The following is a 27,760-nucleotide window of genomic DNA, read 5'->3' on the forward strand; positions in this document are numbered from 1 at the left end:
GCCTGCCTGTGTAAAAAAAAAGAGATAAAAATGGTGAAAGAAGAATTTGATAGAAAGAGGGAAGAAGACAACTGTCCTTCTTCTTTTTTGTTAATTAATTTTTTTTAAAATTAACTTAGGGGTATAAATTAAGAAAAAAAAAGAAAAAATATTATTTTTAATAAATTAACGCGCTCAAGGAAAGTGAATTACACGTTTTTTGCCATGTCAACATTTTGTGTCTAATAGGAATGACTTTTGAACAAATAAGGTGTTCAATTGACACAAAAATTAATTGAGATGTCTAAATAAATATGCGGTCATTTTGAGTGGGTGCAGATGACTTAAGCCAATGGAAATTTTGATCCATCTTATATGTGGGTAGCTTAACCATATAGTATTTTTTAAATTTTGTTCTTAACAAACAGGGAATTAATAAAATTGTTTTTTCACTACCGATCCACCAGCCGCGGTGGATTTAGCATTTTTCTTTTCATAAACTTCTGCTCGTATTACTAAGCTAACTGCAGTTTCCAGCAACTGTTCCGGCGGAGTTAGGGCTATGGCTCGAGGAGGGAAGAAGGCAGCAAATGGAGAATCCAATCCAGATATGGAGGAGAAGAAGAGGTTAAAGAAACTTGCAATTTCGAAGCAAATGCTCTCAGAGAATCCTTCAAGGGTTAATAATTCTCTGAGTCCATCAAAAACTGTGATTAAACACCATGGTAAAGACATTTTGCGCAAATCTCAACGCAAGAATCGTTTTCTCTTTTCTCTTCCCGGTTTACTTGCCCCGGTTTCCGGAGGTAAAATTGGTGAGCTCAAAGACCTTGGTACCAAAAACCCTATTCTCTACCTCGACTTCCCTCAGGTATAATACTTTTTACTTACTTCAATCAACTTTTGCTACTTGAGGGTATTTTCCTAGCACTTGACGGCTTAATTATCAGAAACTCGCTAATGAGGAAACAAAGGATATTTCAACTTTATTTGGTAAATTTGCTTACTTTTTAGAGATTGATTGCTCAGGAATTAGTAGTAATTGTGGAAATTAAGTGGAGTTAATATACTTCTTAAGATGTAGCTTTTTGAATTTTCTTTTTTTGCTTATAAATTTCATATGTTGAAGGTAGTTGGTATGAATGCACTAGCTACCCATAGTGTGGATGTATTTGTGCTGACTGGAGATCATGAAATTTCTTTATTTGAGTGAATTTTTGTCCAATTGGATCTGCAGGGTCAAATGAAGTTGTTTGGGACAATTGTATATCCAAAGAATGGTTATCTGACTATGCAGTTCTCCAGAGGTGGGAAGAATGTAGTGTGTGAAGATTACCTTGACAATATGGTTGGTAGCTCTATGACTCTCCCGTCTCTCTCCGTTCTGTGTTTTAATCTGTTTATCTTAGTATCAATTTTAACTCGTGGAGCTTCATTTTGCAAAAACCTGTCTTCCCATCTAATCACTTATGTTTCATGAACAATGTTTTAATCATCGTCAAGGCATCATATTTAGAAGTAAAAAAGATATTAGTACTTTCCTTCTCATCGATCCCTTGCAAGCTGTGGAATTATATTTTCAATAGAAATAAAATACTGCTTCCTATGATTGAAAAGAAAGTATGCAGGAGCAATCCTTCAAGGAGTTGGAACAAACCGAGAGGAACTATTTGTCTTTTTCCTAATAGACATGTTTCATAACAATGAAAAATAGAACCAAGAATGGCTCTTTAGTTAAGTTTGGTAAAGACCATATTTGTGATATGCTTTATGGTTCGTTATAATTCTAATACTATGTTTTATGATTTGGCAACATCCATATTATAACAGGTTCTTTTCTTTCCTAAGTAGCTTGCTACTAGAGTCTTTGGGAGTGCGCATGTTCAATATTTTGACTCATGGAACTTATTGGGCTAAAGTTTTCGGTCTTCTAGATTTTCATTTGATCCAAGCATGTTATTGTTCTTCCAAGTTTCATTCTCAACTTATTATTTTTATTTAAATGTTGTAAGTTGAGTAGCATTGAATTGCATTGTGAGATGTTAAAGAAACCTTCAATTAAGTGCTATTATTTGATTCCTTGTGGCTTACACCTTCTCTATTGGTTGTACCTTTTCATCCGTTCTGCAAAACCTTCATCTCCTAGGCTAATATTTCATTTCACATTCCAAAAGTTTGATCACAAAAAACATTGTTTCAATACAGTTAACTTATCCATCTCGAAGGCATATTCAGTTATTAAGTCTGTTTCCCATGATTTCAAAGTTTCTCTCAAAAAAGTTGTTTTTTGAGATATTACAAACATATTGAATATACACTCTACCCTCCCTAGACACCACTTGGGATTACACTGGGTATGTGGTTGTTGTATAAACATATTGAATATCAAGTGCCAATAACCACTACAAATGTTTCTCTTAGATCTACTTTGTTTGTTGACTCTGTTCGACAGATTAGGATTTGGTTTACTAATGTTATAGTTCAGGTTATTATAAGGCTCTGATGAAAACTAAAAGGATTTATTTAGTACTTCGTTGCATTTACTTTCCCTCTTCCATTTTCCTTATTTTTGGCTTATTTCTTTTCCAGATTGTGTTTTCTGATGCATGGTGGATAGGGAGGAAAGATGAGAATCCTGAAGAAGCACGACTCGAGTTTCCAAAAGAGCTGAACGTGGTTAGTTTTTTTTGTCAAATTGTTCCTAACTCAACTGGTTAAAGCATTAATTAATAGAGTATACTAAAGTTGCTGATTGTTACCCAATGTTTCCAAAGAATTGCTGATACTGTTGGATATCTTATTTGGTTACAGCAGCAAGAGAAATTGGAGTATGATTTTAAAGGTGGTGCTGGTGCTACATGTGTTAAAAAACGAAGTACTAGTGAATGTGGGGTCAAGCATGTGGAACAACAGTCTCCTGAATATGAACAGGAGGAGTTATTATCAGAAAGTCAAAATGATTCAAAAGATTTTATCGAATTAACTCCATCTCGTCGTTCAGCAAGGGCAGCAGGAAAAAAATTCAAGTATATGCTTTGACTTGTATAACATGTAGTTTTCCTTATTACTGGTACCTTGCACTGACTGTATCATATTGCATGCAACTAACACTGTATGTAGTATAACATTTTATCACTGAGCTGAAAGATAACTTCATGGACTGCCCAGGATTACTGTACCTGCATAAGAAAGAGTAGGCATTTAATTCCTTACCACAGAACTGTATAGAGGAAATAAAGAGTGAGTAGAATTTCTAGGAGCTTTGTAAAACTAGAGTCTACTTGCTTTGTAATGTTTCTGATGGTGTCCAGCATTCCCAATGTTGAAGAATACAACATACTAATCCTCATAAAAAGAGAGTAGGCATTTAATTCCTAACCACATTCTTAAATCCAACTGTTTAGTCTTCTTATATAGCTGGTTCAACCAGGCCCCTGTAGTTATTTACTAAATTCTTGTACAGGAGCAGACCCTTTCTTTTGCTGTAATTTTTTGCCTTGCATCTTCTTGATGCCTTCTAATGAAATCTCCTTACTTCATCAAAAAAGAAAGAGTAGGCATTTAAAATTAATTTCATTCATAATATGCGCCCTTATTGTTAGGAAATAAGAATATGTTAACACTCGTGAGGACTCCGGTTAAGGAGCCCTAGTTGGTACTCATTCAAGGACTATCTACAGAAGAAACTGAACGAGCACTGATCTTTTGTCGCTACTTTATATGCATATAACTTTTTTCTTTGAAATTTTACTTTGTATTTCAGTATTTGTTTGCATTAATTTCTTGAGGGATATTTTCCTGTATTAACTAAGATCTAGTTGACTCTGATGTCTGCTTAATACATGACCTGTATTTTTATGTTCAATAATTCAGTTTTGCAGAAGTTCCTTCCGGGGATGAAATGGTTGACGATGAAGTCGAATCTTCCGAGGAAGAAGAGGAAACTGGTATGGGTCATTCACAAAAAAATTTACTTCTGGAAACATCTCGAAAATATTTCTTATATCCTTTATTAGGTTTTCCCCAAACTTCTTTAAAGAAGCCATTAGAGTGAGAGTCCCTTAAAGTCTTGTCTTTGTTCTCTGGATTCGTTCTGTTGTTCATCTCCCTTCACCTGCTATCTCCCAGGTCCTTTAAATAGTTTAATGGAATGAAAAATCTATGGTGCAGGCAGTGATGTTCTTTGTCATGAAACTATGGTACAAAGTCAAGTTACTGGAAAAATTACTGCCCTTGCCGAAACTGCTTCCAAGTCTAAGAAATCCCCCCGTACTAAGCAAAGTTCTCTTGTTCAAGCTACTATTTCAACAATGTTTAAGAAAGTGGACAAGGTACGGACTCTATCAGTCTATCTTACTTCATAAAGAAAAAAAAAGTAAGCAAGGTACGGACTCGTAGCTCTGTCATGAGGCAACAAGTTAGTTTTATAATTGTTGAACATATCGTCTGTCTAACAACATTAATGTGTACTTGTTGAAGAGGGAGGGAGGGAGATCCATGCTTGTTTTTTATGAACTCCCCTCATGGGCCACCATAACTCTTCATCCCTTAAATTTCCTAAAGCTCGTATCCTTAAAAAGTAGAATCACCTGCATTCAGAAATGTATTTGGTGATGCCATCCTGTTATAGCCAATAATGATGCTAAACTTCATGATTTTCTATAGACATAGTTATGAAGGTGTTTGATAGCCACTGTAGGATATGGTTATTGGGAGCAAAAAGTGTTGTAGTCCTGCATTACCGTCATTTGCTAAAAGAGGATAGAGATGGTAAAGAGAGGCAATGATAGTATCATGGATGGAGTGATGTGGAAAGATAGGAAATAGGAGGCCAGTTTCACAATAGGAGCAATAGCTTATTCAAATTGCCAAGGTAAATGTGGAAGCTATTATATTGGTGTTTGCTGGAATAGCTTGCCTTGGGGAAAAAAGATTCTGAGACCCCCCTCCCTTCCTTCTCATGAATATTAGTTTTCCTGGCCTAAATTTTGTTGCAGATATGACTTTAGTGGTTGAGTTGTATGCTCAAAGTGATATCCGAGGGACATAGTTGGGGATATACCACATAATAGTTTATATCATAGATGAAATCTCATGGCTGGTAGCCATCAATTTTATGTTTGGGTTTCATATCAAAAAAGAAAGAAAAGAAGTATGTTCGGGTAAAAGTGAACTTTTTGTTGACTTCTCTTCATATTTTATTGGGTCATGCTCATACTTGTTCTGTTAATGCACAAATAATTAATGTTTATATTTCTCCACAAACTTTGAAGCTTGTCACTCCAGATAGAGTTTCTCAAAGGAAAACAAGAAAATCAACAAACAAAGGGGAATCCAACACAGAATGTGGTTCAACCATACCTGCTCATGTTGGTACTTCTCAGGTAAAGTTCAGACTATGTTCTATTTATCCACTTGCCATGCTCAGACCAACTCTGGGCGACTCTGTTTCTTTCATTGTCTTTGTTTCCTCTTAAGTGGCAATTTCGACTAGCTAGCAAAGATAAAGAAAGGAAGCCAGCAGGCTCTTATAATGTTGAAGGTATATTTGAAAATAATTGTATTGGTTCATAGACTATAAATCCAGGTGATATACATAGTAACTAACTTTCTGAATCTTCGTTTAGTTCGACAATTGGATATTTTCTCACCCCTGAATGGTGTTTAGATTTCAAATTTTGGGAAGTAGTTCACCTTAATTTGGATTAAACTGGACACATTGGCAAACTTCTTATACCACCTTCATACTAAGCGATGTTTTGGAGAGTGGATGACTCCTCTTTTCTGTGCCCATAATACACATTGCAAAATTATGGCTGTTCTTGAACATTATTCTTTATGGTAATTAAGTATATCACTCATGAGTCATGACAAACAGTTTCCCACTTGAAGTTATGCATCTTCCTTGGATGTGCAGCTTTGACTATAGCTTTCTAAATTAATCTCGTGTTTTCTGAAACTGATGATACATGTTTAAACTAGACATTAAGGAAATTTTTTTCCTGTGTAAATTAAAAAGGAAGGATTTGTTCTGTTGAGTGCATTCATTTTTCTATCCATTCATGTCATAAAAAGAAAATGTGTGACTGCTTTATGGATAGGAATTAGGAGAGCCATTTTTTTTTCATGCTCCCCTGAGAAAATCTATTTATCTTGGTTCATTTGATTTACCAAGTCAGTACAAGATTTGTACTGGTTGTGCTCATATTTCTAAATTCAGCTAATATAAATGTTGTCTCTTGTGTTTTGACATACTCTGTAGGGTGAAGATGATATTGAAGAGTTGTCTAGTTCATCTAAGGTTTGAGTTCTGAAACACTTCTAAAAGAATTTCTTTTCATTTATTAATTTTGTATCTGTTAATTCCACCGTCTAGGTGTTGTGTCGTCTAGTTTTTTTTTCTGCATTGACGTCCTAGACTCTCATGTTTTTAGGTTATTCTTCAACTCTTAAATATGTTCAGGATACAGAAGCTAGCGATGAAGATTGGGCTGCTTGATTTTTTGTAATTTATATTTTAATTGATAGAATATGACAACTATTCTCAATGGATCTGCAAATTACTCTTGCGGACAAATGTTGTAAATTCAATTGAAGAAACTGCCAATCTGGATGCCAAGGAGGAGACCACGAAGTGAACATCACATGGGCATGCCATGTCGGTGCTCTAGGAGGAGGATTCTCCTATAAGACTCGAAGATTACATTTGGGAAGGAGGAGGATGTTGTGAAGTAAGCCAAAGTTAGTTATGGAAGAATGTGTATAAAGCCATATGAATGTAATATGTGACCAGCAGGCTGAAGTAGTTAGTTTGTTCAGATTTTTTGTCTCTGAATTCCAATACCCTAGGTCTTTTGGTGTAGAATCGTTTGTTTTACAGTTCAGATATCAGTGTCGCATAATAAGTGATTATATGATACCAGTTTTCAGTTGAGATTTTGTTATAACAAACCTTGCTATCGATGTCAGGAATATGTCAGTCTTACCCTTAAATGTAGTTCTGGAAAAAAAATTGTAAGTCATGAATACAAAGGCTAGAGTAGTGTTATCTTTTCTTTGTTTCATTCTACTGAAACTATACAAATATTCATGAAGTGAGGAACCCTTGAATTGATGAACTAAAATGTGATTCAACATTGAGATAAACCAACTTCTCGTGCATTGGTCTATCACTATCTTAAACAGCAATGCAACTAGAGTGGTTTATATAATCCTATCTATAAATTCTGCTTCGTTCAAGTTCTTTACATTAAACATGTTTTTGTGAGAGTACACTTAACATAACTATACCTCAGTTACAAACCAGTTGTAATTGACTATATACATACTTACTACCATGTAAATTCATCTTATGTCATATGTAGAGCATACACAGACGAATTCTAACACATCCAATATTCATAAGATCCTTCTTTGACTATCAACTTAGAGCCACCTTTCTCCTTCATTCGTGTTTCAAACAGATACACTTGGTGAAACCCATACAAGCAAAACTATTTAAAAAACTTCCAACCTCAAAAACTAGCTCTCATTTTCGCACTATGAAAGTCGGAATGGAAACCCAAAACCAACTCTCATAGTTGAAACACTAAAATAATTCTTACTGACATTATATCTGCAAAAAATCATCTCATAACACGCTGCATTCCTTGATTCCAACTAGACAAAAGTCTAAATATGTACAACAGCTGAATTATGAAACTCTAAGCTTACAAATAGATAAGATTCTAACTGTGACCAGTAAGCCAATCCTGAAAAGGGGATCCTATCAGTACGCTAAGCTATGTACAGAGAGTACCATCTTATAAACAAAAAATACAAGGATCAGAAACAGTTAGCGTCGCCTGGACAGGAAAAACTCATAATCGGGATGTATGTTCACAAGCTTATCACTTCCAATCTTTCTTACAGCTCGTGACATAATTGATGCAGTCTGCTCTAATGTTCTTAGTCGCTCTTCCAAGAATTCTTCTGTCAGGTCATCACCACAGTGCCTTGGCTGAAACCAGCATTCACCCTATTTGTTTTGCCATTCAGCAAAAAAGAAATGTCATTACCATGTACTGTATATTTACATGCAGGGATGATAAAAATGTCAGTTGGCAAGTATTAACTCGTGACAGGTACTTTTACAGCTATACAAACAGTTTCTATTGTGAACTTGAAGAATTTAATGTGACGGGCTTAGATCGGGGGTGCCAGGTATACTAATGAAGAGGTGAATACATAAACAGTTCTCTTAGCTGTAAATGTGTACAACTACAGTTGCGTGAACCACCTTGTAGTCTTTGCCTAACCAGACGATTCTCAATCAACTACACCTCAATTACAAATTAGTTGAGATTGGCCAAATGAGTTCATTTCAGTGTCTTCATTCTGCTCTTTCAATGCTGTATACAAGGAATTCATCATAATTAGATTATTTTTATATTTTTGACTATCAATCCACCGCAATCCTCCTCCTTGATACAGGCACATAGCACTGATGCATTGTGAAGCTCGTGTATGTGGAGTTTCCCCAACCAGACCAAATAAACAAAATAAATTCACGTCCTTCATTCACAGAAGTTAATATCGCACAGTAGATTTTCTTCAGTAGTTGCAGTGTTGCACAGGACCAACAGACCAGGTTTAAGACAGCAAAGTTTTTACTTTCAATTGACTACTTTCAGGGGCTTTCCAGGATTACCAGCATACTTTATTTTTCTTTAACAGCAGAACTTAAGAAAATTGTGACAGAGGATAACATGGCAAATATTTCATGCTCATTTACCTTGGACATACTTCCTAAAGTCATTTTATGCTCTATAGTTTGCACCACCAAGATATATCCAAAATTACGCATTATTTTTACAGATATATTCATTTAAGAATTTATTTTTATATGATATTTATAATTTTAACCATGTTAGTATCTCAACAGAAGTCCAATAAACTTGGGAAATTTTATGAGACACCTTCACATTGTGAAATTGGCCACTATGATTCTACCTGAGCATTGTAGCTTTGGAGGCCTACGATTGGAGAAACCATACAGGCATCCACACTTGAGTCTTTAAATGACTGCTCTCTGTGAATAAAATGGCCAAGCGAATGATAAGTCAAGAAAGCAGCACGCAAATTGCCATCGGGTATCCTATAAATGGGGTACCATGCAACCGAAAACCTGTAAATACACAGAATATTCAGATCTATAATAATCTTGCTCTGGAACTAGATGATAGTTTTTCACATATGCATTTCCCCAAACAGGTATGTAGATATGAATTGCACCTCACATATTTGAGAACTAATACACCATACAAGCTACACGTTTCCGCTACTAACCAGGAATGAGGATGCAGGTCATGTAAGCTCATTGTGTGTAGGATGGATGGATCTCCATATGATCTACAGTTTGTGGGGGGTCCATCACCAGAAACAAGTTCCTGTATTCTGTAATAGAGATTTTGAAGAAATATCAGCAGAGTAATATCGAACCAAAAAAAAACCTTCCTGGCAACGAGCTGCATACAACTCACATAGAACTCAAGATGACAAATCAATCAAACAAGAGTTTCCCCACTTAGAGAGCATGGGAAATAATAGCAAAATAAGTATGCTTACCTAAAACCCAACACCAGAGAACAGGGAAATAAAAGTTGGTTCTTCACCAGAAGCAACATAAGGGTAATCATGGAGTTCAGTATTGGGAAAAAAAAAAAATTAGTATTGAAGATAACGATGTGCTGACAGTAACTTCCCCAATGACGGGCTAATGTTGCATTGCAAGAGGACATGAGAGGCTGGTCAGCATATAATTTTTACCCCCGAGGTTGCAAAATCACTAAGAAATTAAAAGTGTGATTATACAAGAACCCATTGAAACCTTCTTCATATCTTGACCCACTTGCATTTTAGTTTTCCATAAGAAATTCAACACCCCAGGGAAAAGCTTAACAAAAGATAAATTAAAAGCTAGAAGAAACAGCTCAAGTATGACATACGTTTCAAACAAGGGTCGCCGCCTTTGAGGCTGCTCAGATTCAAAATACTCAAAGAGAAGCTCCATATCATCAGACAACTCAAATTTATTTGGTAGATGATGTGAATCACCATTACTGCACTCTGAAGATGACCCTGATTGAGAGAGACCACCTTTTTGTAGTAAAGAGCTTGAATCCTCAGCACGAGGTTGAGGTACAAGTACAGAAAATATTGAGCGCAGTTCTACTTTAGGTGAACTCTCAGATATTTTATTCATCTTACAGTCCACCTCCATGGACCCCAGATTCCTATTATCATTATGGATTGAATGAGTCCTATGGTCCTTGAAAAGCTGAATGGCTGACAAATATGGAACAAAATATGCACTGAACTCGAAACCATCCATCCCACATTGTCTTACATTTCCGTGGTCCTCCGCTTTTACTTCTAAACCATAGCTCCCATGTTTCACATACCACTGCCACAAGTTCTTCAAAGTGACTTTGCGTATCTCATGTCTGCAGAGAGGTGCATTAGTAGCTCGACTAGGGAAGCAAGTCTGACAAGTCTGAATACTAGCAGATGGGCATATAATTGGAGCGGCAGAATGAAGAAGTTTCTCAAATTCAGCAGCAGGATATCCCTTACCTATCTCAATGGATTTAGAGGCTAGCTCTGCCCTATGGGCATCACTCACTGCCTGAGCAATGTTTCTCCAATCATTTTCGAGACTGTGAAAGGTTTTGCTTTTAGCTTCAGGATTGAAGAACATTTCGATAGCAGCATTGTTGCAGCCCGATTCTCGAGTGCACATGCTATGATTTCTCAACTTCCCAAACTGAGTATCACCAGGTGATGCCTTAATGTTTTCTACATTTTGACCTGCATTTTTCACTCTGACATTCACTGAGGAAAAAACAGGAGCTAGACATTTAGAAGCCAGTTGGTCCTGTGTGGCATTTTCGGTCCATCTTTCTGGTTCAACAAGCGCCTCCACAGACAAACAATTTGGTAGCTTGGAATCTTTAAGCTCCTGGTGCATCCAGGATTTGGAGGTAGCTCGAGGGACAGTGTCATGCTCATGCTTAATTTGACCAGAAGGAGAAACTTCTTTGTCCATTTTATCACCCTCTCCATCCGCAGCAAGAAGCTCCCCCTGCTGCTCTGTCAGGCCATTACATTTCTCTGATCGAGGTAACAAAAACTGATGTTTGACCATTTCATCATCCATGCTGGATGCAACAATTGGGACATTTTCTTTTGCTTCCAAGTCACGCGGACAAGATTTGGGATTCGGGTTTGGTTTTAAAGGGACATACTGAACATTCCTTTCCTTGTACCTAGTCCTAAAAGAACTTGTTCTAGTTTGAGAATCTGCTACATTTATTGATCTTTTTGCTGAAGCTATTTGGCTAGGTGAACCAAATATACCGTCTGATTGCATGTTAGTCTTCAAACAAGCATTTGAACAGTCTCCATTAACTGGAGATCCTTTTCCACATTGACTTTCATTCTCCTGCAATGAGCCTGGATACTTGTGTCTTCTGGGGTTTTTAGGGGCTTTGAGCTTTTCCTGATTTTCGTGGGCTGATTGTGATAATATAATAGAATCAACAGGATTAGGAAACTTTTTCTTCGATGTATTCTTTTTCAACCTATCGTCAAGCTGTGAGAAACCTAAGTTTAACTTTTCCGAGTCACAGTTGCTTACATCAGCATCACTCTTCTGAACCCTTTTCCAAATACACTGATAATTTTCCTTCCTCGAATGGCTATTCTGGTTCCTGGTACTACTTGCATAGACATTTGAGTCATTGGGAACTCTTCTAATGTACTTGTCCCTCTTTTCTGTTCCGTAAAGATTTCCAGCATGCTGCTTTGAACACACTTTCCTCTCTCTAAGCTCCTCAATTTGACCTGGTCCGTCCAGCTTTGCATTCTTTAAGATGTCTCCATCAGAAGAAACCTCTGTTCTGGCAATAGGATGGGGTGGTTTACAGATACGCTGACTATATCTTTCATCACTGCTTGAACCAAGAGAAATAGAGCTCACAGTCATGGCATCATTCATCAAAGAATTGCAAATATTAGCAGAAGAACTAATTGATCTATGTTGTATATTTTGTATCACATCTTGAGTTATTGAACATCCAACTGCAGATTGAAGCTCATTTAGGCCATTACTGCACTTGAGATTTCTGTTCCGTTTCCCCTTCTTCCTAGGTTTCTTCTTCGAGTATTTGTCTCTGGATTTTTCTTTCTTAGAGTCATCTGTGTACATATCTTCTACATTAATAGCATCAGATCCATGGGTGATGGTTCCGGGAAATTCACATTTGGTGATTGGATTTTGACCAGAAGAAGTGATTGATAACATGTTCCATTCATTTAGATTGCTCAAAGAACCTTCATGGTGTAGAGAGCTGCTAGACATAATTGATTCAAGAGTATAGTCAACATTCATAACTCTTTGAATCTTCTGTCTACCAAATAAGAGAGAAGTTAATGGCAACAAAGAACCAACTTGCAAGCTATTTACATTTGATTGAGGTGATTTCCAACAGATCTCACGGTAGAGATATTGCTGTGGAAGAACAAGAACTCTCCATCGTCCACTGGGTTCCAAAGCAAAGAATGTCACATCTGTAGAGCTGTGAAATGATTCATTTATGAGATACGAACATTGTAAAAGTTGAAAAAAATATCTGCAAGAAACTACTGCATGACACATATAATAGTTTTTCTTAAAAGCTTGAAACATAATTCTGTGGAACTTGATAGAGGACTCAAATGACTTTTTGATAGGCCAAACTCTTGTAGAATCTCAGTCTCATAAAGGACTAAAATGACTACTGCGAAAATATATTGGGCCAAAGGTTGGTAGGTCATGTGATATTTCAATTTTTCAATTATTAAAGATGAGCAAATAACAAGGTGTATGATGTCAACTTTATACAATTTCGCTTCTCAACCACATATTGTGATTCTCCATAGTCCTAAAAGTATCCTAGATGTACCACAATACATGTCGGAATTTCCCAGATGAACGTTGAAGTGTTAGCGTACCACTGTGATTTGCAGCAACGAATATACACAACTGTGGGAGATGAACTAAACTTTAGCACCTCCAGAGATTTCCGAGACAAGGTACTGTCATCTATGTCTGGATCTTTTTTAATGTCATTACCTGATCTCCCAAGGACACCATGCATTTTTCTGCAACAACCAAGTGTAAATAGCATTTAAATATCACCATATGTGCATCCTCAGCACTCAGCAGTCTTCAACTTCCGGAAAATGTATATATCAAAGAATAGTGTTCAAGGTACAAGGCTTCCTAAAGTTTGCAGAACTTAATTTTTTCTTGGAAAAGCTATACTTACTACTCCCTCCATCTCATGTTAGATGGGCACTTTTTATTTTGACACTGTGAATAAGAAATCAACTTTACTATTTTGCCCTTTGTTCATATTAATGCACATAAATATAAGTTAGAAAAAACATTCATAAAGTATAGGATAACTAGTATTGGAAATGGTTCACATTCCAAAGGAAATATTAATTATTAGGGTAAAATGGAAAAAAATAATTAATTCTTGATTTAGTGAGTGATCAAGTAATATGGGTCAACTGATTTGAGTAAGATGTCTATCTAATATGGGATGGAGAAGTAATATGGGACAACTGATTTTAGTAAGATGTCTATCTAATATGGGACGGAGGGAGTATTTTGTAAGTCTATCCCAAAAACTTGATTCACAATTTAAATAAAAGTTTTCCTACTTTAAAAATAGGAATTCAAATTAACATAAACTAGTACCATTATCATACTAATCTGGTGTGACATCTGAAAACAAACTATTCAAACTTTATTTACTAAAACCCGTGCTCGTCAAAGTACGTATGTACTAGAATTAAGATAACTCAATTGCACTCAAATATACTACATGAACAAGTGGAACTTCTAAATAAAGTGAACTGCGTTTAGCAATGTCCAAGCAAAGCAAGTAGGAGAAGGTTCAAGTAGACAGTAAAACGTGGTCAAGTACACTCTACGAGAAGTAAAGGTTGATTTTTGGACAAATACAGTCATGCTAACTTACACTAGAACTGCTTTACGCGGTCATGCTAGGAAAGAAAAAACAAAGATCAGGGTAGAGGAAGACATTGACAGGGTATAAAATGGACAAGGTAAAGAACCTTCACATGGTCTTTAAGGTCATTCAATTCTGAAAAATTACATTGTGATAGATGCTCAATTCTATAGGAGGAAAGCTTATTGCATTACAACAAAAAAAAAAGTTAATTTTAAGAATATCACATATCTAATAGTAAAAGATAACCGGCTTGAATCAGCAAAATTGGAGTTTCGAACAACACCTGAACTTCTAGTCAAATAGCATCCAAAATATTACTAGCTAAGAAGGCACACATTCTATTAAGGTCTTAAAGCCACCAAAATGGCAGACGGACAAATATTCAGGGATTTCAAAGGATCACGTCAAACCTCAGAATCACATTAACAATGAAATTTATCTTTTCTACTTAAACATGAACCTGCAGATTAAGAACAGTGGTATACCTAACCTGAAGACCTCAGCAATTATCGCTGCAGGAAAAATGAAAGCACATAATAAAATTTAAAACCAAAAAATTCAATTCATTAAATCATTGAACATTAAAACGGGGAAGGGGGAAAGGTGGAAAAATAGATTTACCAGCCAGCAATTGAAGATGAAAACAACATTATGCTAAAGCCTAAAAGGAATGAAAAATCAATAGGGAGAAAAAATGAAAAAAAGAGAAGAACCCTATGAGCTTGTGAAACTCAAGTTGGGCACTTCCCTGGTGCAGAAAGTGAAATTCAAAGAGGCCACACAAATTTATGCAAACCCAAATTAAAGACAATCTTAATCACTACTTTTGTTTGGATAAATTCATAACCAAAAACAAAACACAGCCACACAAAAAGGACCAACCATCTCTAAATAGAAACAACCAAGAAAGAGAAACAGAGGTAAAACATAGATTATTACCAATCTACATCTAAATACCTTAATCCTAGCAAACCCCAAAATCACAAAGCTTAATTTTTTTCCCCAAAAAATAAGAGCAATTCAAGGCTCCTAGAATTTAGGAAATGAGTGCTATATTTTGTACCAGTCAAGAATCAAGAACAGTCCTTTTTCTCAAACCCCAACCATTCAACACATGCACAAAAACAAAAACAAAAAAATCCTAAAATAGATAAAGCTATGAACAAGAAAACTTTTTTTTTTCAATTAGTCCTTTATGGGTTTTGTGGCCCTTGTAAACATACATAATAAATTCAAGAAAAAGATTGAAAAAAACTTGCCTTTCAGAATCAAGAACAAGGGGTACCAAGATGAAAACAGCAAAAGTTCAAAGAATCATCAGTTTTTATGTATGAAATTATGTTTAAGGAATGGCAATCTAAGTGGGGTCTTTGTTCCTTTTTCTCTCTTGGGGTGTGGGGTGTGGGGTTGTCAGAGAGAAGAGGGCCACTGAGACATTGACAGGTGCATGTGTTTCAATGAGATAAGGACTCACAGTCACTGCTCTTTTGCTACTTCTTGAGTGTCATGTCAAGAAATAGAAGACTTGAATTTGGCCCAAGTGCCACATATAGCCAATTTTGGGAACCACTATTTAAGTTATAGTCAAAATTTATACAAATATATTGACAATTGTCTAGACTTTTCAATGTCAATTAGGGAAAAATTATAAAGTTTATTAATTCATGAATCATGACAATAATTTTATGTGTATTATGTATTAATAGAAGTTAAAATTGAATTATAGGAAAGAAAGATTAAAAGCAAACAGAGAAAAAAAAGGAAATTTAGGCATGTGTGGTGAAAGTAGCATAAAGTCGCACTTTTATATGAGGATTACTATTTAAGTTATAGCAAGGAACATAAAAATCTATAAACTTGGTTATTTCAATATTAATTTCAAGCATCTACATTTGGCTTGCAAAAGCTTAACTTTTTGTATTTTCTATGTGGAGTTTGGCTGGTTAAGACTAAACTTTAGAGAATTGTGTATGAAGTTTGATTTATCAAGATAAATTACAAATATGTATTTTTGAAGTTTGAATCACTAATTTTATCCATGCCAATTATTTCAAGCTTATTCAACATATCTACTCAATTTAAATAGTTAAATACCAAAAAAATCAATCACTAATCACTTAATTATGTTTTGTGTTTCAAAAGTCATTTAATTTTACTTAATTAACTGAACGATTTAAAAATATGCTATTAAGTGAAATCACTTTGTACGATTTAAAGTGGATAGCATTAGTATATTAAAACTATAGAGTACTAACGTTTCCCACTTTGATGTAATAAATGTTAGACCATGGCTAGCGGGTTTTTATAGGTTCAATCGAATTTAGTAATTCTAATTTGAACTTTTATTAAATATAAAATTATTAATTTAAAATTTAATAAAATAAAATAAATCATAAATTTTAAATTTTGATTCAGCCTTAAATCTTACCCTTCTTTTTGTCCCTCTATGAGTTACAAGAAGGAAACCTCATCGGAGGTGAACTTAAAACCTCTTTTCTAAAGTTATTTTCGTTGCATTTATAATTATTCTCTGTTACATTTAAGATATTATTAAAATACATGGCAAGGATGACAGTAAAAAAATTTGTGAATCGATATAAGAAAATGAGCAAAGGACAAAAATTACATTCTTTAAAGATAAACTTATCATTTGTCTCTTATAAGTTTATAACTACACAAGTCTCTCAAATTGATACAATAATGCTAATACATGCGCGAGATATATTAATCGTTTAGTAAGATACATTAGATTTTATACATGATACATTAATTTGATATACATTTTACATATGATACACCAATATGATGCGCGAGATACATTAATCTGATGCGCTGATACATTAATGTGATGCGTGAAAATGAGGAATTTTAAGAATTTGTAAAACTAATAGGGGATAATGGTAATAAAAGAACTTAAAAGTAAGATTTCTGTCATTTATCCATATATTCGCTAGTTTGATATATACTAGAGTACTTTCTCTATATTCTTTTAACAACTCACGTATTTGCATTTCATCTTGTATTCTTCAATTTATATGATATATTCATATATATTTTAAAAAATATTTATATGCTATTTTTCAATTTTACTCTCTCTTTTTCATTTTATATGTTATTTCTTTCTATAAATAATTGGTTCATAATATTCTCTCCGTTTCATTTTATATGTGATCCCTTTCTATAAATAGATGGTTCACAATACTTGTCATTTTATAAATTTATGCACAAATTATCAAATTTTACCTATTATACCTTTAATAGATTAGTTAATAAGTCTTAAAAATGTAATCATCATTTATTATAAAGTTGACTCAAGAAAACATTTAATAACGGTAGACGGGTAAAATACATCATTTCTTAATGCAAGTGCAAAGTAAAAACGTTACGTATAAAATGAGACAAAGGGAGTACTTGTCATTTCATAAAATTAATGCATAAATTACTATATTATTTCTTTTTTACCCTTGTGAGTTATTAACTTTGAAAATATACATTTGACAAACTTAGAAAACTAAGTAAATGATTCATGTTTATTAGTTAAATTAATTAATCAAAATAAATTAATTTACATTTATCGATTGAAAACTTGATTTCTAAAAACTTAAATAAAGAAAGGTAAAATCACGTCATTTCTTAATGTGAATGTAAAGTAAGAAAATAACATATAAAATGAAACGGAGGAGTATCATCTACCATAATAATTCAATACAAAATTTTAGAGCATGTTTGGATGGGCTTAAAAATTGGTTAAAGTGACTTAAATGTCAGTTTTTGACTTATTAGAGTGTTTGACAAATATCAAAATAACTTATTTTAAGTCAAAAATAATTTATTTTAAGCCAAAAGCTAAAAGCTAGGTGAGAGATGTTTGTTTTTTTTTTTAAACTCAAAAGTCATTTTATGTTGATCGTGTATATTACTTTTTTACCCTTAATTTTTTTTTTATTATTATTAATTATTATTATTATTATTATTTTATTTTATTATTATTATAATTATTAGTATTATTAATATTTTATTTTATTATTATTATTATTATTATTTATTTTATTATTCTTTATTATTATTATTATATATTATTATTATTATTATTAATATTTTATTATTTTTATTGTTTTTTATTTTATTATTATTATAATTATATATTATTATTATTATTTTTTATTTTATTATTATTATAATTATATATTATTATTATTATTATTATTTTCATATTATTTTTTATTATTATTATTTATTATTATTATGTATTATTATTATTATTATTTCTTATTATTATTATTATTATTTATTTTATTTATTTATTATTATTATTATTATTATTGTTATAATAATAGTAATTATTATTATATTATTATTATAATAATAATAATAGTCATTATTGTTATTATTTTCATATTATTATTTATTATTATTATTTTGTATTTAATTATTTTTATTATTATTATGATGATATATTTTATTATTATTATTATTTTATTATTATTATTATTATTATTATTATTATTATTATTCTCATGTTATTTTGTTATAATTATTTATTATTATTATTATTATTATTATATATTATTATTATTATTATTATTATTAAATTAATCAACTTTTATCATGTTAACAACTTGTAAGGGTAATTCAGACATTTTGATTAATATAAGTGTTTACCAACATTTATTTGTCAAACATATTAACAACTTTTTTTTTTAATTTCAATACTTTTATTCAAACACATAACTATTTTTTTAAAAATAAGTTCCAGCACTTTCAAAAGTACTTTTTAAAAAGGAAAAATTACATGGATTAATACATTTTTAAAATTAATTACTGATTTTAGCGATACATTTTATTTATTACCATTTAGAGCAATACATTTATGAATCTGTAATATGTATTAAAAGTGAATTATTTATGCAATATATTTGAATTATAATTGTTTATGAAATATATTGTACTTGTTTAGTAAAAAATGGTCACATTATATTATAAGTGTATTAAAATGTGCGATAAATATATTATCCATCATTAAAACTTGTATTATATGTGAATAATAAATTGTTTTTTGTAATATATATTAAACTTGTATTATAAATAAATTAAAAGTGATCAAGTGAAAAAAAAATATTATTACTATAGATGATAAATATATTTTTATTATATTGCATTTATATAAGTTTCCTTTTTAAAAATTATTTATTTTAAGTTCATCCAAACGGGCTCTTAATGTAAACACGGGGTGTGATCATGTTTCAGCTATGCCACTTTGGTGTTTCTAATTTGATGGTATCATCGAGTTTTTATTTGCTTTGATAAAAATAACTCACCAATTAAATGAAGATATTAAAAATTAAAAGTCAAATTATCATAAAAATGAAAAGAAATCGGAAGATGTGCATAGAAATTCATTTTCATCAATACTCATTTCATGGTTTATGCCAAACAAACGTAGTAGTCATACAAATATTTTGAATTGTAACATAAATTTTAAGTAGTTCATAAAAATGAAAATTTTATTTCTACAAATTTAAATATTTCATCTATGAATTCACTATCAAACTAAATAGGTTTAACTCTTAAAATTTAAATTATGCCATGAAATTTTTTATTTTACAACACATGAATATAAAAAAAGTCATATAAAATCGATATAATTTTTAACAGGACGATCAACATAAATATTAAGTATTCAAAGATCCATCATATGTTTATTAAGGGATAGATCGATAAAGAAGCAAGTTGATCCTCGCTCCAATCAATTATTAGAATTTTTCTTTTCATATTTGAGTTTTATTTTTAACTTAAAAACTCAAATATTACCTTTATACTGGCTATGTGTTGTATTAAGAACTTGAGGGTACGTATTCGACACAAATTAAAAAATCACAATTTATTTATTTATTTATTTATTTTTACAATAAAAAATAAAATAAAAAACTCCTCTTAAACCCTCAAAAACCCAAAAAGGAAGACATTATTGAAGCCGAAAAGCTATCCATTCGAAGCAGAAAGAGCAATTAACAATGGCTTCAAATGCCTCAATTTTCACCCGCAATTCTCTCTTATCTGTACAGGTCGTGGGGTTTCCCCGATTACCCGTTTCTCAACTCCATGCCCGAACACGAATTCAGCCAAACCCACCTCATACAACCCGACTCGGACTGTCTTCTTCTTCTATCAGTTCTTCAACTAATGGATTGAAAAGTTTGTATCTTTCTGATGTTGGGACTAGATGGTTTGTTTCTAGAAGTAAGTTTCAGATGTCAGCGGTTTCAGGCGACGGAGGTGGTGGTTATGGAGGTTCCGGTGATGGAAATTCAGGTGGTGGTGACAATGGCAGTAACAGCGGTGGTGGTGAGGGTGGGAAGAACTGGTCATTGCTTGCCTGGTAATTTTGTTTTAAATGAAATAGTTGGAACCAATTAAGTTTTTTTTTCCTGCTAATTTCTGGTTTTTATAATCTTGGCATGTTGAGTCTTATAAAATTGTTCAGTTAGCCAAATGTTTGGAATCGTATTGAGTACTACTAGAACTTTGGATGCACTAGGTTGTTTGAAAGGGTATTTTACTGAAAACTGAAAAATTGATAAACCGTTTATGCATTGAAGGGAAGTGTTAATATTGCATATGAAGTTATCGGTGCCAGCACATATTGTACATGACTCCATTCTATTCATTCAACTGGTCTGTCGAAAACATTATCTAGCTTAAACTTTGTGATGGAACTCATTTTGTGGAACTAAATTTGTAATGGAACTCAATTAATGCAACTGAGAGTGTGTGTATGTTGGTTTTGGCATTTCAAATGCCATGGAAGATATCTTCTTCAGTGTAGGAACTTCAGGAAGTCATTATATTATTTCTCATAGAGATTGTTTGTTCTGTAATTTTATCATGCCAAAGCAATATAAAATAATAAAATAAGTTCCTTTTTACATCAAAGCAAAAACATGTTATGTCAAAGAAGTTGTGATGTCGAAATATTTAAAGAAGAGAATCTTTTGTGCTGCATCAATATCAAAGAGTATCCTTTACAGTTATGGTTTCCTTTATGTGTTTTCTCTTTTTGTCAGATTGGTATAATTTTCAGTTTCATTGGTATCTACTCTAAAATTAACATCCCACGGGAGCCCACATAAATGAGCAAATGTATCATTCTTTCTCAACGGAAGAAGTTACAAAATCCAATATATATTGGAGGTGACAGAGCCATACAGATGCATCCCTGTAGTTGAGTCTTGCCACCCTATCTCATAATACTTTCATGTGGCCCGCTTACAAAGAAACATGTGCTAAGAAATCACCCACTTGCAAATGGTTTCATGGAAGAATGAATACATATATCTTATCTCTAACAATTTAAGAGTAAGATGTGGTGATATTGGGTAATCCAACAGATATTGTTAGTAAATTTTTAGCTTTCCAATATATTAAGGAATCCATGGATGGAATCAGCAAAACATGAACATGTTCACCAATGAAGTGCATCTCCTCATGAAATGAAGCAACTTGCGTTTGTGTCTGCTTAATTTCTAAAACAAGAATACAAGATCGTCCTTTCAGCAAAATTATGTATAGACCCTAACGCCTAACTTAGAGTTGTCAAGTATTAGCTGTATTTCTTTTCACTTTTCTCCTTGTTCCTGTTGGAATGCATGTACCCGTTATCCGCCTTTCGTGCGGTCACATGAAATGGTAGATCCCTTATCTGCTTGACTTCTTTAGTTGTGGCTATTTCCTCTTTCCTTTTTCTTTTCCTTAAAAGGCCTGCTATGTCTCTATCTCCATTTCTATATCTTAAAGAATAATATATACTCTACAATAGCAACAAATTACGCCTCAATTCCAAATAAGTCGGTGTTGGCTATATGAATCTTTGCATGTGTGAACTTGCTCACATTGCTGGTCCAAACCTGGACAAAGGAGAGGAATTGCGATATGCTGCCAGCCAACATAAATCCAACCAATTGCGTTGAATCTTCACAGTAAAGAATAATATATATGCTCTAACTTGATGAAAAAGAAGGAATAATTTAAACATATGATAAACATAGGTATACTATATATATAATACTGTAAAGTTTCATTTTTTGTAAGTTCATATCTTGACAATGTTTTAACTGTATCATCGTGGCTCAAGAATAATTGTTACTTTTGCTGTAGGTACTTATCTCTGCTTGAGAAGTATCCAGTATGGACAAAAGCAGTTACATCTGCATTATTGACACTTTTTGGAGATCTAATCTGTCAGGTAAACTCAGTAAAATGAAATTCTATCTTCTAGAATCGATAGAGACTGTCGAGGATGCACTCTTTCTTTATGCTGTGGTTGTCATTTGTCAATGCTAGTGCATGTGTTCTCTGTTGATGCTACAGGTACAACATTCTGTGAATCAGAGATTCTTGATTATTTAACTTGGTAATAGTTGTTAATTCTTACACCTGTTGAAGTAAAGCTTATAATGAACTCTATTTCCTTTACTCCTCAAAATATATCCTTTGGTATATGGTTTGGATTAACAATGTCAAATGATTGTTCTGCTTTATGGTTAACATTGTCATAACTTGTACATGTAGTTATGGTATTCCTATTATGATATGGATTTTGCTATTGGAGATGGTAATTCTTAAATTGATGCTAATGAGATATTTTTTTGATTGAAAGAAAAGTAGAGAGAAGCGGAGTAGGGGGGAAAGCATAAATTTTTTCTTTTTCGAAATGATTTTAGGGAGAGAAAGGGGAGGAAAGGAAGAGGAGGATTATGAAGAAAACATTAAGTTTCTTTTCTGTACATTATGTTAAAGATTTTTTGGATTGAAAGGAAGGGAGGAAAGGAGAGGAGCAAGATGACTGCATTTTTTTTTAATTGAGAGTAGGCAGAGAAAGGAAAGGAGAAGGATGGATTAGTTCATGAATAGAACATCAAGTTCCTTTTTCTGTACAAATGTGCTGTGAAGGGAAAACCTCCTTCGATGAGAATTTGTAATGTCATAAAAGACAGTAGGCATTATGAACCATATAATCTTTATATTAATTTTATTCAGTGTCTAATCACACTCCTTCCTTCCTTCTCTCTCCATCAATTTGGAAAACAAATTCCTTCTTTTCACTTCCCTTTGTGTCAACAACTTAGCATCCCTGCTTGCAAAAATGATCACTGTTTTAAATAAGTTTCTTGATCTTTTCCCTCATTGAAATATATTCTCTTCCCGATGGTTTCAAGCTATTTTTCCATTTCTTTCACCTTGTCATTGCTGATTATGTGTCACAGCTGTGGATCGACCAAGTAGCATCTGTGGATGTAAAGAGGACGCTTCTGTTCACATTCTTGGGGTTGGTTTTGGTGGGTCCAACTTTGCACTTTTGGTAATATCTTCACAGCCCTTTTTTATTTCCTCTCTATACGACTCTGAAGATTTGTGTACTACTTGTGCCTTTTCCACTTGAAGCCCTGTCATATACACATGTTATTCTGGTCTTTGTATCTCAACATTCTTCTGAAGCTGGTGTTATTATGTCATTTACTGTATGCCAATTGCCTAATCTGCTGGACACATGTCTTACTAACCCAGCACTTAAGCTGGGAATATAAAAGTACAAGATACTCCTTATTTGCATGTCACCCGTTGTTCTTTTATTTTTACTTTTGAGGGAATGAGGACACAAGTTCACGAGTGCAGTAGTATTTTCATATAATTAGTTTCATGTGCCTGCTCTATCAATTTACTTTGACATCATATAAATTTATTTCACCCGACTTTCATCTGAAGGTTTTGAATGATACCCCAGACCGATCTATATTATAAGTGCAATCACATTCTGATTTCTATTGGTCATTAATGAGCTACTTCAATACTTATGTAGGATTATTTACTTAAGTTTTAATATTATTTAGTTTCTTGCCTTGCTAAAAGTTGTATGTATAGGGGTGCATGTCTTGTTTGCTTGGTGAACATGTAAAATGGTCCTAATGACATTGTAGAAGAGCTCCTTGTTTTCTGACTCTGATATATTTAGGTACCTCTATCTGAGTAGATTGGTCACAACTCCAGGGGTCGCCGGTACTCTCATGCGTCTTGTACTAGATCAGGTTTTCCTTTTTTTTTTTTCCTTTCCATTTTGTGATAATAATCTTATACTGGTGTAGTTACTGCCTTTGTGATATCGCCATTGAATTTGAACTGCTTTGGTACAGTTCCTTTTTGCTCCAATTTTTGTTGGTGTTTTCTTATCCTCTTTGGTAACACTTGAGGGAAGATCATCACAAGTTATTCCAAAGCTTCAACAGGTATTCTAAATGGCCTTCTGTTCATATTTCTTACTGAAATGAACCATCAAATAGATGCATAGTGATAATTACTCCTCCTGCATTCTGATTCACAACTGCATTTTCTAATTTAGGAGTGGTTCTCATCTGTCCTTGCAAATTGGCAACTCTGGATCCCTTTTCAATTTTTCAACTTCCGGTTTGTGCCTCAGCAATTTCAGGTTTGTGAGACAGTCACTTTCATCATTTTGTTTGGTTAAGAGCATGCCTTCCTGTCAGCTTTTAGTCGTTTGGAGATATCTCTTCAAAAAATTGATCTGTAACTATATGAATTAGAAAAAATGCCCAATCATTCATGTCACCAATTTAACTAACATAAATCCGATTTAGTAGTTTCAAGCTATACTTGAAGTGTTTAGGGGTGTGCAGACTACGCTAAACCACAGATTCAGATTCGCTGGTTACTTTTAGCAATAAAAAAGAATTTGACTCCTGAACGTCTTTCTTCGATCACTCTGACTATTTATACATTATTTCTTTCTTCGATCACTCTGATTATTCAATACATTCACATGCTGCATACACAAATCATAGTTGTAGTAATGCACTCCTTTGACATCCGTTGGATCTTCCAATTGTAACCAAGTGTCTGTTTGGAGTTGGAATTTATAATTTATTTCACTGTAACCAACTTGATTGTTTTCTACTCTATCTCCTCTGATCGCAGGTCCTTGCTGCTAACTTCATCGCTTTAGTGTGGAATGTCATATTGTCATATAAAGCCCACAAAGAAGTTATTGTAAAATAGGTATACCAATGTTCCTTTGAAACCAGTATATTACTCTTAACACCATATAGTTTTTGAAACCTTAGTAATGCAGACTTCAGGTTCTTGCTCCGCTGCCTACTGATGCCGAGAATTTGGAATAGGCATGTGATTTACGCTGCGCTAGATATTAGTTCTTTGTACGTTGGTATTGATCTAGGTTGAAAAAGTTTTTGGTGTTTGCTGTTCCAGATAAATAGTATAAAATATGGTTTACTGGGAATTTTTTGCTTCTGTAAAGTCAGTATCTCTCATTTACATTCTCATCGACTCCTGAATTTTCTTTAGACACTATCAGTACAAAATCATGCTTTACAAAAATAATTATTTAGTGTCTGTTTCGAAATATATTCCGATTAGAATCAACCTCTCTATCCTTGCTAGTTAGGAGTAAGCTTGCGTACACTCTATCCTCTATAAAATTATATTGTTTGTGTTGTTGAATTGAATACTTATTTTGAGAAAGTTTAAGGTTGGAACTCAACTTTAGATTTGAACTTTAAGGTGCATTATATTAGATTTTATTCGACTAAGATTATTTTAAAGATAAAAAATGTCCTTAAATATTAAGGGGAAAAAAGGTATTTAAAGTTTGTTAATTGTGGCATCTTGGTTAATTATTTGCAAATAAGAAAATAATAATAATAAAAATATCACCAAATAAAAAGGAATATAAAAAGTTTTTTTTTTAGAAAAAAAAAAGATAAAAAAACGTATTACAGAAAACTCAAGGGGTTGCGACTTTTGGTTGTTAATAAAAATAGCGGAAAATTCAGAGTAACCGCTATAACCGACTTTTGGATTTTAAAGGTCTGTTTCATCACTTGCAATGGGAGAAAAGAAGAAAAAGAAACCAGATGAAGTAATCTAAAAAATATAATCCCTCTTCTTTATTTCTTGTTATAATAATTTGTTTAAAATCTTTTTGTCAATATAGAATTCTGAAATTTTTTTATTAATTTTGATGGATTTATAAACAGGTTGGGGAAGCAGAATTTAAAATTTCAATGTATTGCCAAGGATGCGAAAAACAAATTGCCAAAATCATATCAAAAATCAAAGGTACTTTCTCTTCCCTCTTTTAACTAATTTGAACTATTTTTATATCGAATTTTAAGCTATATTGCTCAGAGTCTTCAGAAATGCTTGTTGGTGACAATTTTAGGGGTCGAAGAATTCATGACGGATATGAATAATCATAAAGTGGTAGTAAAGGGTCGAATAAATGCAGATAAAGTGTTGAAGAAACTTAAGAAGAAAACAGGGAAGAAAGTGGAAATGGTGATTAAAGAAGAAGAGAGTAAGAAAAATAGTGAAAAAAAGGAAGGGGATTTACAATTGATGAAACAAAATCCAAGAGATATTACAGAGGCTTTGATTATTGGATATTGTGGAGATAGTATGTTATATACTATGTTCAGTGATGAAAATGCAAATGCATGTTCAATTATGTAATTTTTTTTTTTGGATATGAACTATTTTTCTTTGGAGGATTTTTTGAATTTTGTGGAGATAGCTTGTTATATACTATGATCAGTCATTTTTCGTGACATCATTCTGCTAATAATACAACTTTTACAAAATTGTGTAAAATACTAAGTGATTTGTTCGTTCCTTCACTGGTATGCAGAGTTTAGTTATATAATGTTTAGTATTGAAGAGGTAACTTATGCAATGTTTAGTTATTTATGTATTCATTATTCAATCTACTATCATACATAAAATAATACATACTCGTGATTGATATTTGAGTTATGTTGAACGGTACTACTCACCAAACAACTTTTATTTTTTCTTTCAACAAATCCATCATAGAGATGGAGTAAGAACTAAAATGCTACTATTATTTCATTTGGTTGCACTTAATGGGGGTCTGAATCTTAATCAGATTTATCCCATTTAATGTATTTGTTTTTCAGGACTGAATCTTAATTATTCAGCTTCGAATCCATTAAGTTTGTTTATTTTATTTCCTTATATGCCCTCTTAATGGATCTGAATATCTGAATAAATCATATCTGTAACACACTCTTAATACCAAACTAAAAAAAAAGAGACTAATATCTTAATTCAATTACATCACAACAACTCATGAAAGTTATTTTCTTATTTAATTAATGTTAATTACATGTTTACTGTTATAGTTTTATTTATACTATTGACTTAATGTATGTCTTTTACTTTCATAAATTAATCAATATATTTGAATTAATAAACACTCTGATGATACAAATATTTAGCAGGGTTTCAGAAAATAAGAAAATATTAATTATTTGATCGATAACAATAAAAATGTTCTTTATAAAATAAAATGTTTTCATAAACAATATGTTACTATCTTTATATAAACTATTGTACATTGCATTATTTTAGATTCTCAAAGTTTTTGAGTGTAAAGAATAGTCATATTGATGATGTAGCTTAATGTTAAATTCTTAAAAGATAAATCATATTACCTTGTTTCGATAGAAATGTTCAAAATATTATGAGATTCTTATAATATTTTATTGATATAACATGTCCTGAGAACCAACCCCAACCCCCTAGGCCCCAAGCCGCTGTGTCCCGAAACCCCTACCTCTACGGTCTCGAGGCGATGTGTCCCCATACCCCCACCCCACCCCCACCCTCCA

The 27,760-nt window shown here is 32.8% G+C and overlaps 3 protein-coding genes across 11 annotated transcripts; 2 read left to right on the forward strand and 1 right to left on the reverse strand.

Annotated features, from left to right (window-relative positions):
* The first annotated feature begins 384 nt into the window (after window positions 1-384).
* On the forward strand, window positions 385-6,947 carry LOC107012160 (DNA-binding protein RHL1). Of its 3 annotated transcripts, none has more exons than XM_015211925.2 (9): window positions 385-850; window positions 1,217-1,327; window positions 2,569-2,655; window positions 2,794-3,005; window positions 3,853-3,926; window positions 4,150-4,310; window positions 5,253-5,363; window positions 6,242-6,280; window positions 6,414-6,947. In XM_015211925.2, the coding sequence occupies exons 1-9, from the start codon at window positions 542-544 to the stop codon at window positions 6,486-6,488; spliced, it is 1,179 nt and encodes a 392-aa protein (XP_015067411.1). In that variant the 5' UTR covers window positions 385-541; the 3' UTR covers window positions 6,489-6,947. The 3 variants fall into 3 exon arrangements, with proteins under 3 accessions (XP_015067411.1, XP_015067410.1, XP_015067412.1); XM_015211924.2 differs by having other exon boundaries at window positions 386-850; window positions 2,791-3,005; XM_015211926.2 differs by having other exon boundaries at window positions 387-850; window positions 2,791-3,005; window positions 6,443-6,947.
* A 626-nt stretch (window positions 6,948-7,573) lies between these two features.
* LOC107014768 lies at window positions 7,574-15,532 on the reverse strand. 5 transcript variants are annotated; one of them, XM_015214830.2, is made up of 7 exons: window positions 14,664-15,240; window positions 14,528-14,554; window positions 13,012-13,161; window positions 9,966-12,596; window positions 9,307-9,414; window positions 8,971-9,145; window positions 7,574-7,996 (listed from the first exon to the last, which is right to left on the reverse strand). In XM_015214830.2, the coding sequence occupies exons 3-7, from the start codon at window positions 13,155-13,157 to the stop codon at window positions 7,814-7,816; spliced, it is 3,243 nt and encodes a 1,080-aa protein (XP_015070316.1). In that variant the 5' UTR covers window positions 13,158-13,161; window positions 14,528-14,554; window positions 14,664-15,240; the 3' UTR covers window positions 7,574-7,813. The 5 variants fall into 5 exon arrangements, with proteins under 5 accessions (XP_015070316.1, XP_015070315.1, XP_015070317.1 ...); XM_015214829.2 differs by lacking the exons at window positions 14,528-14,554; window positions 14,664-15,240 and adding an exon at window positions 15,302-15,532; XM_015214831.2 differs by lacking the exon at window positions 14,528-14,554.
* Window positions 15,533-19,967: 4,435 nt separating this feature from the next.
* On the forward strand, window positions 19,968-26,677 carry LOC107012351 (protein sym-1). Of its 3 annotated transcripts, none has more exons than XM_027915121.1 (8): window positions 19,968-20,421; window positions 22,197-22,284; window positions 23,306-23,400; window positions 24,052-24,124; window positions 24,230-24,322; window positions 24,436-24,522; window positions 26,108-26,189; window positions 26,293-26,677. In XM_027915121.1, exons 1-8 carry the CDS (start codon window positions 20,057-20,059, stop codon window positions 26,580-26,582), a joined length of 1,173 nt encoding a protein of 390 aa, XP_027770922.1. In that variant the 5' UTR covers window positions 19,968-20,056; the 3' UTR covers window positions 26,583-26,677. The 3 variants fall into 3 exon arrangements, with proteins under 3 accessions (XP_027770922.1, XP_015067658.1, XP_015067657.1); XM_015212172.2 differs by lacking the exon at window positions 26,293-26,677 and adding an exon at window positions 25,029-25,109 and having other exon boundaries at window positions 19,973-20,421; window positions 26,108-26,177; XM_015212171.2 differs by lacking the exons at window positions 26,108-26,189; window positions 26,293-26,677 and adding exons at window positions 25,029-25,109; window positions 25,183-25,449 and having other exon boundaries at window positions 19,973-20,421.
* The last annotated feature ends 1,083 nt before the right edge of the window (window positions 26,678-27,760 follow it).

Source organism: Solanum pennellii, chromosome 3, assembly GCF_001406875.1.
Source record: "Solanum pennellii chromosome 3, SPENNV200".
Lineage (NCBI taxonomy): Eukaryota > Viridiplantae > Streptophyta > Magnoliopsida > Solanales > Solanaceae > Solanum > Solanum pennellii.